Genomic DNA, 21,273 nt, shown 5'->3' on the forward strand with positions numbered 1-21,273 from the left:
TCGTCTCCACCACAGCACAGAAACGGCCCTCATCAAAGTCCTCAATGACCTCCTCACCTCTGCTGACACCGGTTCCCTCAACATCCTCCTCGACCTGAGTGCAGCCTTCGATACCGTGAGCCACACCATCCTGCTTACCCGACTCCAGGATATCGGTATCGAAGGTACTGCAGTCAGGTGGCTCCAGTCCTACCTCTCCGACAGATCCCACTTCATCTCCCTCAAAAACCACTCCTCTGCCACAGCTTCAGTCACCCAAGGTGTTCCCCAAGGTTCAGTACTCGGCCCCCTCCTCTTCATCATCTACATCCTCCCCCTTGGTCAGATTCTCCGCCATTATAACCTTGACTTTCACTGTTACACCTACGACACCCACATTTACCTCAGCACCAAATCTCCCCACAGCCCCTCCCTCACCCACATCGACTCCTGTCGGACTGCAATAAAATCCTGGATGCAACACAACTTCCTCAAACTCAACAGCAATAAAACTGAACTCCTCCACATCTGCCCCTCCCCCCCCCCCCTACCTCACTGACCTCCTCATCCTCTACCAACCTCCCCGGACCCTCAGATCCACCTCAGCCGGTTTGCTTTCCACCCCAAGGCCAAACTCCGGAGCTTTGGGGACAGAGCCTTCTCTGTGGCAGCCCCGAAGCTCTGGAACTCCCTCCCCCAAGACATCCGTGACTCTGAGTCCCTCACCCCGTTCCAGTACTACCTCAAAACCCATCTCTTCAACTCTCAATCAATTTCCTCTTGACAGCCTTTTCTGTTTATTTTTTGTTTTATTTTGTTGTTTTTGTTTGTTTTTGCCTGTCCTTGTTTGTCTACCCTCCCTCACACTGTAATGCGTCTTTGAGCCCGAGAAAAGCGCTATAAAAATATAATTTATTATTATTATTAATTTATTATCACACAACGTAGCTTTACGGAGCAAAAACAGAAAATAAGTCTTGCTGTTGCTGTTTTCTGATCAGAAGTTGTGTTCAATGGCATTCAAACGATAAAAACGCTGCTGAAGGTTAATCCATAGGTTAATCCAATGTGTCTGTGTCACTTTGAAATGATTACTGATCATCCATCATTCCATTTTTGTCAAAAACTAAGATTTCCTATTAGCTGCTATTAGAGCTACAAGCCAGCTTCCGGTTTTGGGCCTTCTGGCTACGCATCACTCATTCACCGGTGGGTAATGTTTAGATAGATCTTAGGAACTTCCCTTCGATTCTATTGGCTCTAACGGTTCAAAAGAGGTGTCAATCATCAAAATCGACCGAGGAGGGCCAGAGATATGGAAAATGCACCCAAATGACCCCAGAAGTGGTTTTTTTTCAAAATCTCTCTAAAAAGGTAAAATGTCACTTGTTTTGCATCAATCTTGATACAGGTTACTTATTATATGTTATAGTTTGGATTTCTAAAGCTTTTAGGGGTTAACAGTTTAACAATGTTTCACCACATTTTCATTTTAACTGGGAACATTGATAATAAGGGTATTTCAAACTTTTGAGACTACAACTGTTAAAACCTTGAGTATCAAGTAACCTGCCGACTACTACTACTAGTGGTAGAAGTACTATTTTACAATCAACACTAACAGTCAGGGTTATAAACACGGTAAAAGGTCCACTTAGATACATGTTCCATCCATCCATCTTCTCCCGCTTATCCGTGGTCGGGTCGCGGGGGTAGCAGTTCCAGCAGAGAGCCCCAAACTTTATTTTCCCTGGCGACATCAACCAGCTCTGACTAGATACATGTTTAATCAGAATATTTCAAGACATTCATTCACTGATACTTTTGTTATTTCTGCCACCAGCCAACAGTTTATAACGGAGCACATGTTTACATATGTTTCTTAGCTTTGACATTTGCAGTCCCTACATGACAGGGTTCATTAGTGGCTGTATGATGAGAAAATACAGTGACAGAATAATACGCAGCACACTGGGAACACCGCTCATATCAAATCTACTCTGAAGTATTTCAAAGCTGCAGCCAAAAGAGAAGTTGAGGAGGGAAACAAGGTGAGGTGTGCAGGTACTGACAGCTTTCTGTCTGGTCTGTTTGGAGCCAGAGAAACACACTCTGAGGATCCTCATGTACGAGAAGAGGATTGGAAACAGAGGGACAACGATTGTGAGAAAAGTACCACAATATCCATAAATGTTGTTCACCTGAGTGTCAGAACATGCCAATTTAACTACAAGGTAGTTATTACAATACAAACTGTTAATGATGTTTCCACAAAGTGTCAGACGGATATTTAAGGATAAAGTTATCATGAACTTCCCAAAAGAGTACAACCAAATGAGAATAATGAAGATGACCGCCTTGTTAGAAGTCATACGAGTGTTATATTGCAGAGGATAACAGATAGCAAGATATCTGTCATAAGACATGACGGCTAAATTACAAAATTGTATATGTACATATGTAAACAAGCAGAAAATCTGCAGGAAGCAGAGCGGAGCAAAGACAGTGTGAATGTCAGAGAGGATCTGAACCAGAAGGGATGGAAACAACCCTGTACTACCATACAGTTCATTTACAAACAGGCTGCACAGAAAAAGGTACATAGGTTCATGTAAGCTCCTGTTCACACAGATAACCACAATCAGAGACGTGTTGGCAACAACAATCACAATGTATACAATTGCAGTTATCATGAAATACAAGTACCTCAAATTCCCAACATGGATATAAGTGCTAAGAAGGAAGTAGGATAAAGTAGAATTCACCATCATTTTAGTTTTAGGAGAGAAAACAATTGTACAACGATTTGTTTCTCATCTTTTAACTCTGAAATGAAGAAGACATTGTGTTTGATTAAAAAGGCATTGTTTTTCTATCTGCAAAATGAAATGAAAACACAGATATTTTGGTTTCTCTTGTTAAAATTGATCAAGCGCATAGAAAAAAACATATCAGAATCCAGCAAAAGCGTAAACCCTTACTGCCCAGTCTTTGTAAATTACACAGATTTAACATGACAGAGAAATAATTACCTTACACACAGCACAACATTAGTCACCAGCAGTGCTGCAGGAACTAAAGGGAGGCTGCTTCAATATCGGCTTTTTAAACCTGTTCATGACAACATGTCCAAACAGACGTCCCACAGAAGGTACCATAGTAACCAACTAACAGACCTTGACCTTAGGGTCAAGTAGTGTTAACAGTGGGGATGATAGAGAAAGTCCAAACATCACCAAAGTACACCAACAGTTTTAAAATCATTAAATAAATAGTAAAACAAATATTTGTTTGTCTCCACGCCTCATCACTGTGTTCAATGGCTGGCACCACGTGCACTCATCGATAGCTCTCCCTCTTTCTATCAGAGGTGGTTACATTGTGAGCCAGGTGAAATGGATGGTGGGTTCGTTTGTTTGTGCCGAATACACAAGGCTTCCACTTCGAATACACCGTGTCCATCAGTAGGGTATTCTAAGTGTACGTCCACTTCAAATACTTAACTGCAGGATCTGGGGTATTTGAAATATAAAAGATTATATCTCCACAATGCAAAGATACTGGGAGCTGATACTTGAATGTTTTCATGGATCCAACCCAAGGATTCAGCGGTGTGAAAACGGAGACGTTCGGACAATGTCTAATTTTCCCGCCCTTTTTCACGAAAAAGTGTCTCAAGGCTTCTTAACATTTAACAACTTATTAATGTGTCATATCCACTTAACGGGAAGAAACTCAGCTAACGGACGATACGAACCGTTTTTAACGAAACAAAATACAAGTCCCACAAGAATGAGCTCTGAGCGAAAATATGCTAACCCACCTAGCATAGAACTCACGGTAGAAATAATGTATTACTTACCGGATATGCACACACAAGATATCAGCTAGCAAGCTGAGATTCCACAGATTCTAAAAGGTATTAGTATCATCACTGAGCTAACAAAACTCGCGACAGGGGAAGTGAACCCAGACATCACACAACATTGCTTTACGGAGCAAAAACTGGAATATGTCTTACCTTTGCTGTTTTCTGATCAGAAGTTGTATTCAATCGCATTAAAACGATAAAAACGCTGCTGAAGGTTAATCGATAGCTTGATCCAATGTGTCTGTGTCTCTTTGAAATGATTACTGATAATCCATCGTTCCATTTTTGTAAAAACCGGAGATTTCATATGCATGCTTGTGAGAGCTACAACCCAGCTTCGGGTTTTGGGCATTCTGGCTACGCACCACTAATTCACCAATGGGTAATGTTTAGAGGGATTTTAGGAACTTCCCTCTCGATTCCATTGGCTCTAACGGTTAAAAAGAGGTGTCAATCATCAAAATCGACCGAGGGTGGCCAGAGATATGGAAAATGTTTTTTTCTTCTAAATCTCTCTAAAAAGGTCAAATTTCACTTGTTTTGCATCAATCTTGATACAGAGTACCATGTCCCTCAGTAGAGTATTCTAAGTGTACGTCCACTTCAATACTTAACTGGAGGATCTGGGGTATTTGAAATGTAAAAGGTTATATCTCCACAATGATACTGGGAGCCGATACTTGAATTGTTTCATGCATCCAACCCAAGGATTCAGCGGTGTGAAAACGGAGACATTTGGACAATGTCAAATTTGCCTGCCCTTTTTAAGAACACGTTCTTTCAAATAAATGCTAAAGTGTTGCTCGGATTGGCTAGTGGACCCCACTAGACAATCCGAGCAACACTTTACACTAAGTGGAGCATGAACTGTGAACTCACCGGAGCCTCGCAGAGCCTCGCAGCGGTGCGACTGTTCGCACTAACGAAGGATTACTTCTACTTCAGGGCAGGGGAGGCTATGCAGTACGCAGGCTACTGTCCCGCAGCTGCTGCCTCTCTGTTGTACTTCACATTACTCAAGAGACGTTTTAAAAAAAAATAAAACATCTTTGGGGCTTTTCAGATAACATCCGGGGCTTGAGCCCAAGTAGCCACCCCCTAGCGCCGCCACTGTTAGGAGGCTGCAATTATGTGCCTGACACCCCATCCCACTTGTGAATAAGTGTTGTAAATATGGTACAACCACTCCTTGTGTAGTGTGAAAAGACCACCTGCAATTTAGAAGCTCTCAAGAACATATAAGCAGAGTTATTGCACAACATGTTTTGGATCGCTCATCTTTCGTCCTCTCCTGCTGATGTTCAGGTGTATATCCAACACAGTCTCACGGCATTTTGTGTTATAGTCACAACATTAATCTATTGATTCGTGTTCACCAACACGATTTCAACATTTCACACAGAACGATTTCAAAAGCAATGTAAATAATAACAAATTAGAAGGAAAAACATATACAAAAAAATACAGATTTCAGTATTCTGACAGAACGATTTTAGAAGCAATGTATTTCTATTGGTAGTATGTTTCACGCCTGCACCAAAGAATAACAAATTAGAAGGAAAGAAAGATGACAACAAATACAGATTTCAGTATTCTGAGGCTCTGAGACATTTATTTTCCTCACGGACGGCAAAAAAGGTGTATATCAGTATGTAGTGTCTCTACTTTAAAGAGTCCTCTCCTGCTGATGTTCAGGTGTATATCAGTATGTAGTGTCTCTACTTTAAAGAGTCCTCTCCTGCTGATGTTCAGGTGTATATCAGTATGTAGTGTCTCTACTTTAAAGAGTCCTCTCCTGTTGATGTGCAGGTGTATATCAGTATGTAGTGTCTCTACTTTAAAGAGTCCTCTCCTGCTGATGTTCAGGTGTATATCAGTATGTAGTGTCTCTACTTTAAAGAGTCCTCTCCTGCTGATGTTCAGGTGTATATCAGTATGTAGTGTCTCTACTTTAAAGAGTCCTCTCCTGCTGATGTTCAGGTGTATATCAGTATGTAATGTCTCTACTTTAAAGAGTCCTCTCCTGCTGATGTTCAGGTGTGTATCAGTATGTAGTGTCTCTACTTTAAAGAGTCCTCTCCTGCTGATGTTCAGGTGTATATCAGTATGTAATGTCTCTACTTTAAAGAGTCCTCTCCTGATGATGTTCAGGTGTATATCAGTATGTAGTGTCTCTACTTTAAAGAGTCCTCTCCTGCTGATGTTCAGGTGTATATCAGTATGTAGTGTCTCGACTTTAAAGAGTCCTCTCCTGCTGATGTTCAGGTGTATATCAGTATGTAGTGTCTCTACTTTAAAGAGTCCTCTCCTGCTGATGTTCAGGTGCATATCAGTATGTAGTGTCTCTACTTTAAAGAGTCCTCTCCTGCTGATTTTTAGGTGTATATCAGTATGTAGTGTCTCTACTTTAAAGAGTCCTCTCCTGCTGATGGTCAGGTGCATATCAGTATGTAGTGTCTCTACTTTAAAGAGTCCTCTCCTGCTGATGTTCAGGTGCATATCAGTATGTAGTGTCTCTACTTTAAAGAGTCCTCTCCTGCTGATGTTCAGGTGTATATCAGTATGTAGTGTCTCTACTTTAAAGAGTCCTCTCCTGCTGATGTTCAGGTGTATATCAGTATGTAGTGTCTCTACTTTAAAGAGTCCTCTCCTGCGGATGTTCAGGTGTATATCAGTATGTAGTGTCTCTACTTTAAAGAGTCCTCTCCTGCTGATGTTCAGGTGTATATCAGTATGTAGTGTCTCTACTTTAAAGAGTCCTCTCCTGCTGATGCTCAGGTGTATATCAGTATGTAGTGTCTCTACTTTAAAGAGTCCTCTCCTGCTGATGTTCAGGTGTATATCAGTATGTAGTGTCTCTACTTTAAAGAGTCCTCTCCTGCTGATGTTCAGGTGTATATCAGTATGTAGTGTCTCTACTTTAAAGAGTCCTCTCCTGCTGATGTTCAGGTGTATATCAGTATGTAGTGTCTCTACTTTAAAGAGTCCTCTCCTGCTGATGTTCAGGTGTATATCAGTATGTAGTGTCTCTACTTTAAAGAGTCCTCTCCTGGTGATGTTCAGGTGTATATCAGTATGTAGTGTCTCTACTTTAAAGAGTCCTCTCCTGCTGATGTTCAGGTGTATATCAGTATGTAGTGTCTCGACTTTAAAGAGTCCTCTCCTGCTGATGTTCAGGTGTATATCAGTATGTAGTGTCTCTACTTTAAAGAGTCCTCTCCTGCTGATGTTCAGGTGTATATCAGTATGTAGTGTCTCTACTTTAAAGAGTCTTCTCCTGCTGATGTTCAGGTGTATATCAGTATGTAGTGTCTCTACTTTAAAGAGTCCTCTCCTGCTGATGTTCAGGTGTATATCAGTATGTAGTGTCTCTACTTTAAAGAGTCCTCTCCTGCTGATGTTCAGGTGTATATCAGTATGTAGTGTCTCTACTTTAAAGAGTCCTCTCCTGATGATGTTCAGGTGTATATCAGTATGTAGTGTCTCTACTTTAAAGAGTCCTCTCCTGCTGATGTTCAGGTGTATATCAGTATGTAGTGTCTCGACTTTAAAGAGTCCTCTCCTGCTGATGTTCAGGTGTATATCAGTATGTAGTGTCTCTACTTTAAAGAGTCCTCTCCTGCTGATGTTCAGGTGCATATCAGTATGTAGTGTCTCTACTTTAAAGAGTCCTCTCCTGCTGATTTTTAGGTGTATATCAGTATGTAGTGTCTCTACTTTAAAGAGTCCTCTCCTGCTGATGGTCAGGTGCATATCAGTATGTAGTGTCTCTACTTTAAAGAGTCCTCTCCTGCTGATGTTCAGGTGCATATCAGTATGTAGTGTCTCTACTTTAAAGAGTCCTCTCCTGCTGATGTTCAGGTGTATATCAGTATGTAGTGTCTCTACTTTAAAGAGTCCTCTCCTGCTGATGTTCAGGTGTTATCAGTATGTAGTGTCTCTACTTTAAAGAGTCCTCTCCTGCGGATGTTCAGGTGTATATCAGTATGTAGTGTCTCTACTTTAAAGAGTCCTCTCCTGCTGATGTTCAGGTGTATATCAGTATGTAGTGTCTCTACTTTAAAGAGTCCTCTCCTGCTGATGTTCAGGTGTATATCAGTATGTAGTGTCTCTACTTTAAAGAGTCCTCTCCTGCTGATGTTCAGGTGTATATCAGTATGTAGTGTCTCTACTTTAAAGAGTCCTCTCCTGCTGATGTTCAGGTGTATATCAGTATGTAGTGTCTCTACTTTAAAGAGTCCTCTCCTGCTGATGTTCAGGTGTATATCAGTATGTAGTGTCTCTACTTTAAAGAGTCCTCTCCTGCTGATGTTCAGGTGCATATCAGTATGTAGTGTCTCTACTTTAAAGAGTCCTCTCCTGCTGATTTTCAGGTGTATATCAGTATGTAGTGTCTCTACTTTAAAGAGTCCTCTCCTGCTGATGTTCAGGTGCATATCAGTATGTAGTGTCTCTACTTTAAAGAGTCCTCTCCTGCTGATGTTCAGGTGCATATCAGTATGTAGTGTCTCTACTTTAAAGAGTCCTCTCCTGCTGATGTTCAGGTGCATATCAGTATGTAGTGTCTCTACTTTAAAGAGTCCTCTCCTGCTGATGTTCAGGTGTATATCAGTATGTAGTGTCTCTACTTTAAAGAGTCCTCTCCTGCTGATGTTCAGGTGTATATCAGTATGTAGTGTCTCTACTTTAAAGAGTCCTCTCCTGCTGATGTTCAGGTGTATATCAGTATGTAGTGTCTCTACTTTAAAGAGTCCTCTCCTGCTGATGTTCAGGTGTATATCAGTATGTAGTGTCTCTACTTTAAAGAGTCCTCTCCTGCTGATGTTCAGGTGCATATCAGTATGTAGTGTCTCTACTTTAAAGAGTCCTCTCCTGCTGATTTTCAGGTGTATATCAGTATGTAGTGTCTCTACTTTAAAGAGTCCTCTCCTGCTGATGTTCAGGGTGCATATCAGTATGTAGTGTCTCTACTTTAAAGAGTCCTCTCCTGCTGATGTTCAGGTGCATATCAGTATGTAGTGTCTCTACTTTAAAGAGTCCTCTCCTGCTGATGTTCAGGTGTATATCAGTATGTAGTGTCTCTACTTTAAAGAGTCCTCTCCTGCTGATGTTCAGGTGTATATCAGTATGTAGTGTCTCTACTTTAAAGAGTCCTCTCCTGCTGATGTTCAGGTGTATATCAGTATGTAGTGTCTCTACTTTAAAGAGTCCTCTCCTGCTGATGTTCAGGTGTATATCAGTATGTAGTGTCTCTACTTTAAAGAGTCCTCTCCTGCTGATGTTCAGGTGCATATCAGTATGTAGTGTCTCTACTTTAAAGAGTCCTCTCCTGCTGATTTTCAGGTGTATATCAGTATGTAGTGTCTCTACTTTAAAGAGTCCTCTCCTGCTGATGTTCAGGTGCATATCAGTATGTAGTGTCTCTACTTTAAAGAGTCCTCTCCTGCTGATGTTCAGGTGTATATCAGTATGTAGTGTCTCTACTTTAAAGAGTCCTCTCCTGCTGATGTTCAGGTGCATATCAGTATGTAGTGTCTCTACTTTAAAGAGTCCTCTCCTGCTGATGTTCAGGTGTATATCAGTATGTAGTGTCTCTACTTTAAAGAGTCCTCTCCTGCTGATGTTCAGGTGTATATCAGTATGTAGTGTCTCTACTTTAAAGAGTCCTCTCCTGCTGATGTTCAGGTGTATATCAGTATGTAGTGTCTCTACTTTAAAGAGTCCTCTCCTGCTGATGTTCAGGTGCATATCAGTATGTAGTGTCTCTACTTTAAAGAGTCCTCTCCTGCTGATTTTCAGGTGTATATCAGTATGTAGTGTCTCTACTTTAAAGAGTCCTCTCCTGCTGATGTTCAGGTGCATATCAGTATGTAGTGTCTCTACTTTAAAGAGTCCTCTCCTGCTGATGTTCAGGTGCATATCAGTATGTAGTGTCTCTACTTTAAAGAGTCCTCTCCTGCTGATGTTCAGGTGTATATCAGTATGTAGTGTCTCTACTTTAAAGAGTCCTCTCCTGCTGATGTTCAGGTGTATATCAGTATGTAGTGTCTCTACTTTAAAGAGTCCTCTCCTGCTGATGTTCAGGTGTATATCAGTATGTAGTGTCTCTACTTTAAAGAGTCCTCTCCTGCTGATGTTCAGGTGTATATCAGTATGTAGTGTCTCTACTTTAAAGAGTCCTCTCCTGCTGATGTTCAGGTGCATATCAGTATGTAGTGTCTCTACTTTAAAGAGTCCTCTCCTGCTGATTTTCAGGTGTATATCAGTATGTAGTGTCTCTACTTTAAAGAGTCCTCTCCTGCTGATGTTCAGGTGCATATCAGTATGTAGTGTCTCTACTTTAAAGAGTCCTCTCCTGCTGATGTTCAGGTGTATATCAGTATGTAGTGTCTCTACTTTTAAAGAGTCCTCTCCTGCTGATGTTCAGGTGCATATCAGTATGTAGTGTCTCTACTTTAAAGAGTCCTCTCCTGCTGATGTTCAGGTGTATATCAGTATGTAGTGTCTCTACTTTAAAGAGTCCTCTCCTGCTGATGTTCAGGTGTATATCAGTATGTAGTGTCTCTACTTTAAAGAGTCCTCTCCTGCTGATGTTCAGGTGTATATCAGTATGTAGTGTCTCTACTTTAAAGAGTCCTCTCCTGCTGATGTTCAGGTGTATATCAGTATGTAGTGTCTCTACTTTAAAGAGTCCTCTCCTGCTGATGTTCAGGTGTATATCAGTATGTAGTGTCTCTACTTTAACCTGTTTAGCCCGAGAGACCCCGGTTCCGGGGGCCTCCTGCAATAACTTGCAGGAAACAGTGTCTGAGGGCATGTTCATTTAATAAACTATGAATGTTTTATATCCATGTAATGGAAAGAAACTCATCTAACTGATAATTTTTTTTTTAATTCCAAAAAAAAAACACAATGCTAACGCTGAGCCTCTGAATTATCAACGAGCGAAAAAGGCTAACAGATGACTGCACCGAAATTCACTCACAAAACCTTATTATTTATCTTTGCTGCACATCTCAACCCATCGTTTCACATCGTGAGGGGACACAGAATCGATGGGTACCCTCATTATCACTCAATCATACGAACTCTCGGAGATAATAACAAGAACACACATCAAAACATATGGAACTAGTTAGCCAAAAACGGCAAAATGGCTCACCTGTGTGGTAGTCTGGTCAAAAGTGGTCTTCAATGGCATTAAAACGATAAAAACGATGCTGAAGTTAATCCATAGGTTAATCCAATGTGTCTGTGTCCCTTTGAAATGATTTCTGATGAGCAATAAATCTGCTTTTTGGTTTTGAGATGTCAGACCTAGAGACAGCTTCACTCTGGAGCAAAACTCCAGACGATTCCCCTTCGATTATATTGGCTCTGACGGTCAGGAAGAGATGTCACATGTCAAAAACCAGCAAGGGGGCCAGAGATATCGAAAATCCACCCAAATGGCCCCAGAAGAGGTTTTTTTTTGCTAAATCTCTCTAAAAAGGTCAAATGTCACTTGTTTTGCAACAATCTTGATACAGGGTACTTATTATATGTTGTACTTTGGATTCCTAAAGCTTGTAGTCTACCTTACCATCATCCAAGGTTAGTTTTCACAATAAGTACAAAATATATTTTGGACGGACACTATAATTTACAGTTTTTTACCATGTTCAATCTGAATTTTCAATTCAATTCAAAACCTTTATTTATCCAGGTAAAATCCCATTGAGATCAATGATCTCTTTTTCAAGGGAGACCTGCAGCAGTAGGTTCCACAAGAAGACATCAAAACATAAACAACAGAACAACAAAAGGACATCATACAGCAAAATGTACAGGGATTACAATTTACATATTTAACCACATGTACAGGTACCAACAGCATCTGATTGAGTAGCATCCAACCGAGCTTTAAAAACATGTAGTGGTACTAGCTTGGTAATTCTCCATTCTTTTTGCAGACTGTTCCATGTTAGTGGAGCTGCACATCTAAAAGCTTTCTTCCCTAAGACAGTCCTAGCACTTGGCACATTTAATAAAACCACAGCATGCGATCTCAGGCAATAAGTACTTTCAATTCGCAGAGAGATCAGGGAGCAGATATAAGATGGTAGTTTATCCAACATGGCTTTGTAAATGAAAAAGTACCAGTGACTGAGCCTCCGTACAGTAAGTGATGGCATAACCGCCTTGGTATACAGGGTACAGTGATGAGTCAGTGCTTTACAATTTGTCACAAATCTCAGTGCAAATTGGCAGGTGCATTCATATATAACAGATCACCAGAGTCCAGCACAGGTCAAAAGGTCACAGAGCCTTTTCCTGGCCTGAAGCGAGAAACAGGACTTGTTCCTGTAGAAGAAACCTAGCCTAACCCTCAGCTTTTTAAGCAGGTTATTGACATGAAGTTTAAAAGTGAGACAGTCATCAAGCCAGATACCCAAGTATTTGTAACAGGTAACCACTTCAAGTTGTATTTCTTGCGTAGTTACAATATCCAAAGCAGTCTCTGGTGTATTTTTAGCTTTAGAAAAGAGCATTACCTTGGTTTTATCAACATTTAAAAGAAGCTTAAGTTCAGAGAGCTGAGTCTGAATAATGTTAAAAACAGCCTGTAATTTAACAACAGCCTCGTTAATCGAGGGACCTGCACAGTACATCACGGTATCGTCCGCATAAAAATGTAAGGTTGCTGCTTCGACATTTTCACCTAAACTATTAATATAGATAGAGAATAAAAGCGGACCTAAAACTGAACCTTGTGGTACACCATTAGTGATGTTCAACCACTCAGAAGACAGCCCATCAAAGTGAACACATTGGGACCTTTCAGAGAGGTAGTTCACAAACCACCCACTGCATGGCTGGATATGCCTATACTGACCAGCCTTTGCTTCAAAATGCGATGATCGACGGTATCAAACGCTTTGGATAGGTCAACAAATAGAGCTGCACAACTCTGCTTATTATCTAAGATACTCTCCACATCATTCACCACTTTCATTGTGGCAGTGATGGTGCTGTGTTGCTTTCTGAAGCCTGACTGATGTTTGGACAGGATGTCATTGTTACATAAAAACTCCTTTACCTGTTCACTCACTAGGCGTTCGAGAACCTGAGCCAGAACTGACAACTTAGAGATGGGTCTATAATTATTTAATAAGGTTGCCTCCCCTCCTTTTAGCAAAGGCAGGACATACGCTGGCTTCCATACTTTTGGGATTTTGTTCGTGCTGAGGGAGAGGTTAAAAAGAGTAGTAAGAGGAGGAGCAATAAAATCTGCAGCTATCTTTAAAAAGAAAGGCTCTAAATTGTCCGGGCCAGCCAGCTTTTTAGGATCTAGCTTGGTTAAGACTTCACGAACAACATCAACAGTAAAAGGAGTAAAACTGAAAGGGTTTTCCAGACCACATTGTTCTGAGTCACCGACTGTGGTGTTCACAGAAGCAGAATTAGAAACAGAATCAAACAGAGAGCCACAGGACACAAAATGCTCATTAAAACAATTTAGTATGGTGGTCCTATCCGATATAGAGCCAGATGCTGTGGTGAGGCACGGAGGTAGCTCATTACGGATATCACCGGTGGATATCGATTTTATGGCTTTCCAGAACTGTCTAGGGTTGTTCAGGTTCTTTGAGGTAACTGACAGATAATACTTAGATTTAGCACTTTTGACATTTGAAGTGAAGCTATTCCTTAGCTGCCTAAAACGCAGCCATTCTACCTCTGAGCCTGATTGCCTAGCCTTTGCCCAGGCCGTGTTTCTCTCATGCAGGAGACTGGACAGTTCAGCAGAAAACCAAGGATTGTCTCGTCCCTTCACTCTAAATGTACGCAGGGGTGCATGTCTATCAATGATCTCCATAAAACCAAGATAAAAATGAGACCATGCAGTTTCTACATCAGCACACAGATCGATTTTACCCCAATCAAACAGATCATGCACAAAACCCTGCTCCACAAAATGTTTTTTGTCTCTCTTAATGATAATGCGAGGTTTAACCTTTTGGACCTTAGTGTCCCTAATTGTGGCTACAACACAGTGATCGCTCAGATCATTTGCAAATACTCCCACAGATGAGTATTTATGGGGAACATTAGTTAGAATGAGATCAATTAGGGAGGATTTATTAGGGGACTTAATGTTAGGGCGAGTAGGACTGTCAACAATCTGAGTAACATTTAAAGAGACACAAAGGTTTTTAAAATCCTCTGACACTGCAGTTAACCAGTCCCAGTTAACATCTCCAAGTAGCACTATTTCCTTGTAGTCTAGTTGAGATAAAATATTTGCTAGTGAAGACAAGGAGTCTTTGACAGCTGAGGGGGGTCTGTAACAGCCCACTACCATGACCTGTTGACCCTTTGCCACTTCTATAGTTAAGGCTAAAATTCAAATTGCTTACTGATCGATTTGGAAACTACAGCGGTTACACTGAACTTATTCTTAACATAAATGGCAACGAGTGAGTACTTGGTCATGTCCTTCGATCAGACTAACACCCCTGCAGACTTCAAAGCCTTAGTGAACAATGTAGGACGTGCTGAATAAATGTGTCTTTGTCCACCTGCATGACATGTTTCAGAAGCAGGAACACCCTGCAGAGGAGGAGGAGGTACTTCCTGTTTCCTATGTGATTGGTGCTCTAATGGGAAATTGGGGGTAAGGTCAAAAAGTCTCACGTTAACTCTTCTCTCCAAAAATAGGGCTTTGTGCATTGGTGTGACATTAACCAACTACATGTAAAAACACTGAGGAGATGGTGTGGGACCCTGACAGTGGGAGTGACCTTAGACCGGTAGTTATCCATACGGTACCCAGAACTCAGGGGGGTTCACATTGAGAGTGCACTCAGCTGGAGGGTCCATGTTGATAGTCTTCAACAGCAGATATGTTTGGATAGACTTAGGGCCTGTGGAGTTGAGGGGAAATTCAGGGTTTCATTCTGGTGTTGTAGACACTTCATGAACACACATGCACAAACAGGATCACATGCATTATTTGAGAGGTGGCAGAGCGAAGGGGCTGCTCGGGAGCAGATGGGGCTTCAGTGCCTTGCTCAAGGGCACCTCTGGCATTTTGCTCAGAACCGGGGAACTTTCAGTACCCAAGCCAAGTCCCTACAGACCTGGCAGTGCAGCTGAGATCACAGATCGCTCGCCTGGTACAGACTGCTATGAAAAGAAAAAAACATCAATCCCCCCAAATCATCTTTGAGTAGTCCATCATTAGACAGACACAACAAATGTATGATCCCCCGACCTCCACATCCTCCAGCCACATCCTCTACCCAGAGGTCCAGCTCTAAGCCACCAGAAGGAGATTCACGGTCCCTTAAAAAAGGTTAAACTGTTAAAACCACTCATTCCTGACAATAAGCTTATCAACAAACAGATGTAATGTAGTTTATAATGTTGGTCATGAGTTTGTACTATACATTTCTAATGTGAAACTTTGGGGAACTATTTTGGGTTCTCAACAGGTCTTTATGAGCTGGCAAGTCCATTATTTGGGGATTAATTACAAAGAAAAGAAACGTTGGTATCGGCCCAGAATCAGTGCTTCCATTATATGAAGTTGGAGATCTTAAGAGTTATTGTAAGCTATTCAAGATAAAAGTGTCTGATAATTTAAATATAAAATGAAAAGTGAAGTACAAAACATTCCTCTCGTGTAGCTGATGCAACCTCTCTTGGGAGGGAGGGGGGGGGGTTGCATCATCACCGTGTTAATGAAGTCCCTGAGGTCAGAGGTCAGCTGGCCGGCAACATGTATGTTTGTCCTGTTGTTACGTTTAACAGTAACCACACGAGGACCAGTGAGACCAATCAGAGGCCAGTGACAACCTCCCCTCGGACACACACACACACACACACACACACACACACACACACACACACACACACACACACACACACACACACACACACTCATATTCTCGTCTGTGTGTGTGTAACGGTCAGTAAGTGTTGCATAAGCGTTGAAACTTCCAGACTCTAAAAGTTTAGAATCGATACGATAAACTTTATTATCCCCAAAAGGAAATGAGTTCTGGACTCTGTCCTGCAGTTCCACAAGAGATGCAAACCATAGAAACTACCAAGTACACGATAAAAGACAAAAACATATTAGCACATGTGCAAATACACAGTTTACACATACAACACAGACAACATACTGACAATGGCGACCTGTTGCACAAACCTCATGACCAACATTTAAACTATACATTTCATCTGTTTGTTGATAAGCGTATGGGCAGGAATTAGTGCTTTTAACCTTTTTTAAGGGACCGTGAATCTCCTTCTGGTGGCTTAGAGCTGGACCTCTGGGTAGAGGATGTGGCTGGAGGATGTGGAGGTCGGGGGATCATACATTTGTTGTGTCTGTCTAATGATGGACTACTCAAAGATGATTTGGGGGGATTGATGTTTTTTTCTTTTCATAGCAGTCTGTACCAGGCGAGCGATCTGTGATCTCAGCTGCACTGCCAGGTCTGTAGGGACTTGGCTTGGGTACTGAAAGTTCCCCGGTTCTGAGCAAAATGCCAGAGGTGCCCTTGAGCAAGGCACTGAAGCCCCATCTGCTCCCGAGCAGCCCCTTCGCTCTGCCACCTCTCAAATAATGCATGTGATCCTGTTTGTGCATGTGTGTTCATGAAGTGTCTACAACACCAGAATGAAACCCTGAATTTCCCCTCAACTCCACAGGCCCTAAGTCTATCCAAACATATCTGCTGTTGAAGACTATCAACATGGACCCTCCAGCTGAGTGCACTCTCAATGTGAACCCCCCTGAGTTCTGGGTACCGTATGGATAACTACCGGTCTAAGGTCACTCCCACTGTCAGGGTCCCACACCATCTCCTCAGTGTTTTTACATGTAGTTGGTTAATGTCACACCAATGCACAAAGCCCTATTTTTGGAGAGAAGAGTTAACGTGAGACTTTTTGACCTTACCCCCAATTTCCCATTAGAGCACCAATCACATAGGAAACAGGAAGTACCTCCTCCTCCTCTGCAGGGTGTTCCTGCTTCTGAAACATGTCATGCAGGTGGACAAAGACACATTTATTCAGCACGTCCTACATTGTTCACTAAGGCTTTGAAGTCTGCAGGGGTGTTAGTCTGATCGAAGGACATGACCAAGTACTCATGACGGCCACTGGAGGTGCTTACATTCATCACCCTCCCGAATGCAAACCATATCAAAGGCATTTCCAAGGTCTAGTTTGGTGAAAACAGTAATGCCTTTCATGAGTTCAAAAGCATGTTAGATGGGTCAGAGGGGTTACCTATTGTTTACAGTGGTGGCGTTCAGACCACACAATCCAATACAGGGGCGCAGAGTCTTTCCTGTCCACAAAACAGAACACTGCTCCAGCCGGTGACTAAGAAGGACACCAAGCTCTAGAGACTCACATACTGATACACACCTGAACATCAGCAGGAGAGGACTCTTTAAAGTAGAGACACTACATACTGATATACACCTGAACATCAGCAGGAGAGGACTCTTTAAAGTAGAGACACTACATACTGATATACACCTGAACATCAGCAGGAGAGTACTCTTTAAAGTAGTGACACTACATACGATATACACCTGAACATCAGCAGGAGAGGACTCTTTAAAGTAGAGACACTACATACTGATATCACCGACATCAGCAAAGGAGAGGACTCTTTAAAGTAGAGACACTACATACTGATATACACCTGAACATCAGCAGGAGAGGACTCTTTAAAGTAGAGACACTACATACTGATATACACCTGCACATCAGCAGGAGAGGACTCTTTAAAGTAGAGACACTACATACTGATATACACCTGAACATCAGCAGGAGAGGACTCTTTAAAGTAGAGACACTACATACTGATATACACCTGAACATCAGCAGGGAGAGGACTCTTTAAAGTAGAGACACTACATACTGATATACAACCTGAACATCAGCAGGAGAGGACTCTTTAAAGTAGAGCACTACATACTGATATACACCTGACAATCAGCAGGAGAGGAACTCTTTAAAGTAGAGACACTACAGACTGATATACACCTGAACATCAGCAGGAGAGGACTCTTTAAAGAAGAGACACTACATACTGATATACACCTGAACATCAGCAGGAGAGGACTCTTTAAAGTAGAGACACTACATACTGATATACACCTGAACATCAGCAGGAGAGGACTCTTTAAAGTAGATACATTACATACTGATATACACCTGAACATCAGCAGGAGAGGACTCTTTAAAGCAGAGACACTACATACTGATATACACCTGAACATCAGCAGGAGAGGACTCTTTAAAGTAGATACACTACATACTGATATACACCTGAACATCAGCAGGAGAGGACTCTTTAAAGTAGAGACACTACATACTGATATACACCTGAACATCAGCAGGAGAGGACTCTTTAAAGTAGAGACACTACATACTGATATCAACCTGAACATCAGCAGGAGAGGACTCTTTAAAGTAGAGACACTACATACTGATATACACCTGAACATCAGCAGGAGAGGACTCTTTAAAGTAGAGACACTACATACTGATATACACCTGAACATCAGCAGGAGAGGACTCTTTAAAGTAGATACATTACATACTGATATACACCTGAACATCAGCAGGAGAGGACTCTTTAAAGTAGAGACACTACATACTGATATACACCTGAACATCAGCAGGAGAGGACTCTTTAAAGTAGAGACACTACATACTGATATAAACCTGAACATCAGCAGGAGAGGACTCTTTAAAGTAGAGACACTACATACTGATATACACCTGAACATCAGCAGGAGAGGACTCTTTAAAGTAGAGACACTACATACTGATACACACCTGAACATCAGCAGGAGAGGACTCTTTAAAGTAGATACTCTACATACTGATATACACCTGAACATCAGCAGGAGAGAACTCTTTAAAGTAGAGACACTACATACTGATATACACCTGAACATCAGCAGGAGAGGACTCTTTAAAGTAGAGACACTACATACTGATACACACCTGAACATCAGCAGGAGAAGACTCTTTAAAGTAGATACTCTACATACTGATATACACCTGAACATCAGCAGGAGAGAACTCTTTAAAGTAGAGACACTACATACTGATATAACACCTGAACATCAGCAGGAGAGGACTCTTTAAAGTAAGAGACACTACATACTGATATACACCTGAACATCAGCAGGAGAGGACTCTTTAAAGTAGAGACACTACATACTGATATACACCTGAACATCAGCAGGAGAGGACTCTTTAAAGAAGAGACACTACATACTGATATACACCTGAACATCAGCAGGAGAGGACTCTTTAAAGTAGAGACACTACATACTGATATACACCTGACATCAGCAGGAGAGGACTCTTTAAAGTAGAGACACTACATACTGATATACACCTGAACATCAGCAGGAGAGGACTCTTTAAAGTAGAGACACTACATACTGATATACACCTGAACATCAGCAGGAGAGGACTCTTTAAAGTAGAGACACTACATACTGATATTTACATACGCCTGAACATCAGCAGGAGAGGACTCTTTAAAGTAGAGACACTACACACTGATATACACCTGAACATCAGCAGGAGAGGACTCTTTAAAGTAGAGACACTACATACTGATATACACCTGAACATCAGCAGGAGAGGACTCTTTTAAAGTAGAGCACTACATAATGATATACACCCTGAAACATCAGCAGGAGAGGACTCTTTAAAGTAGAGACACTACACTACTGATATACACCTGAACATCAGCAGGAGAGGACTCTTTACAGTAAGAGACACTACATACTGATATACACCTGAACATCAGCAGGAGAGGACTCTTTAAAGTAGAGACACTACATACTGATATACACCTGAACATCAGCAGGAGAGGACTCTTTAAATAGAGACACTACATACTGATATACACCTGAACATCAGCAGGAGAGGACTCTTTAAAGTAGAGACACTACATACTGATATACACCTGAACATCAGCAGGAGAGGACTCTTTAAAGTAGAGACACTACATACTGATATACACCTGAACATCAGCAGTCAGAGGACTCTTTAAAGTAGAGACACTACATACTGATATACACCTGAACATCAGCAGGAGAGGACTCTTTAAAGTAGAGACACTACATACTGATATTTACATACGCCTGAACATCAGCAGGAGAGGACTCTTTAAAGTAGAGACACTACATACTGATATACACCTGAACATCAGCAGGAGAGGACTCTTTAAAGTAGAGACACTACATACTGATATACACCTGAACATCAGCAGGAGAGGACTCTTTAAAGTAGAGACACTACATACTGATATACACCTGAACATCAGCAGGAGAGGACTCTTTAAAGTAGAGACACTACACTACTGATATACACCTGAACATCAGCAGGAGAGGACTCCTTTAAAGTGAGACACTACATACTGAATTACACCTGAACATCAGCAGGAGAGGACTCTTTAAAGTTAGAGACACTACATACTGATATACACCTGAAACATCAGCAGGATAGGACTCTTTAAAGTAGAGACACTACATACTGAATATACACCTGAAACATCAGCAGGAGAGGGACTCTTTAAAGTAGAGACACTACATACTGATACACACTGAACATCAGCAGGAGAGGACTCTTTAAAGTAGAGACACTACATACTGATATACACCTGAACATCAGCAGGAGAGGACTCTTTAAAGTAGAGACACTACATACTGATATACACCTGCACATCAGCAGGAGAGGACTCTTAAAGTAGAGACACTACATACTGATACACCTGAACATCAGCAGGAAGGACTCTTTAAGTAGAGACACTACATACTGAATACACCTGAACATCAGCAGGAGAGGACTCTTTAAAGTTAGAGACACTACATACTGATATACACCTGAACATCAGCAGGAGAGGACTCTTTAAAGTAGAGTCACTACATACTGATATACACCTGAACATCAGCAGGAGAGGACTCTTTAAAGTAGAGACACTACAGACTGATATACACCTGAACATCAGCAGGAGAGGACTCTTTAAAGAAGAGACACTACATACTGATATACACCTGAACATCAGCAGGAGAGGACTCTTAAAGTAGAGACACTACATACTGATATACACCTGAACATCAGCAGGAGAGGACTCTTTAAAGTAGATACATTACATACTGATATACACCTGAACATCAGCAGGAGAGGACTCTTTAAAGCAGAGACACTACATACTGATATACACCCTGAACATCACAGGAGAGACTCTTTAAAGTAGATACACTACATACTGATATACACCAACATCAGCAGGAGAGGACTCTTTAAAGTAGAGACACTACATACTGATATACACCTGAACATCAGCAGGAGAGGACTCTTTAAAGTAGAGCACTACATAC

General features: G+C 41.5%; 1 protein-coding gene across 1 annotated transcript; it reads right to left on the reverse strand.

Annotated features, from left to right (window-relative positions):
* Positions 1-1,883: 1,883 nt before the first annotated feature.
* Positions 1,884-2,750, reverse strand: LOC117532537 (olfactory receptor 10A6-like). The gene has a single exon (XM_034195866.1). The coding sequence runs from the start codon at positions 2,748-2,750 to the stop codon at positions 1,884-1,886; it is 867 nt and encodes a 288-aa protein (XP_034051757.1).
* Between the last annotated feature and the right edge of the window lie 18,523 nt (positions 2,751-21,273).

The sequence above is a fragment of the Gymnodraco acuticeps genome, unplaced genomic scaffold (genome assembly GCF_902827175.1).
Source record: "Gymnodraco acuticeps unplaced genomic scaffold, fGymAcu1.1, whole genome shotgun sequence".
NCBI lineage: Eukaryota > Metazoa > Chordata > Actinopteri > Perciformes > Bathydraconidae > Gymnodraco > Gymnodraco acuticeps.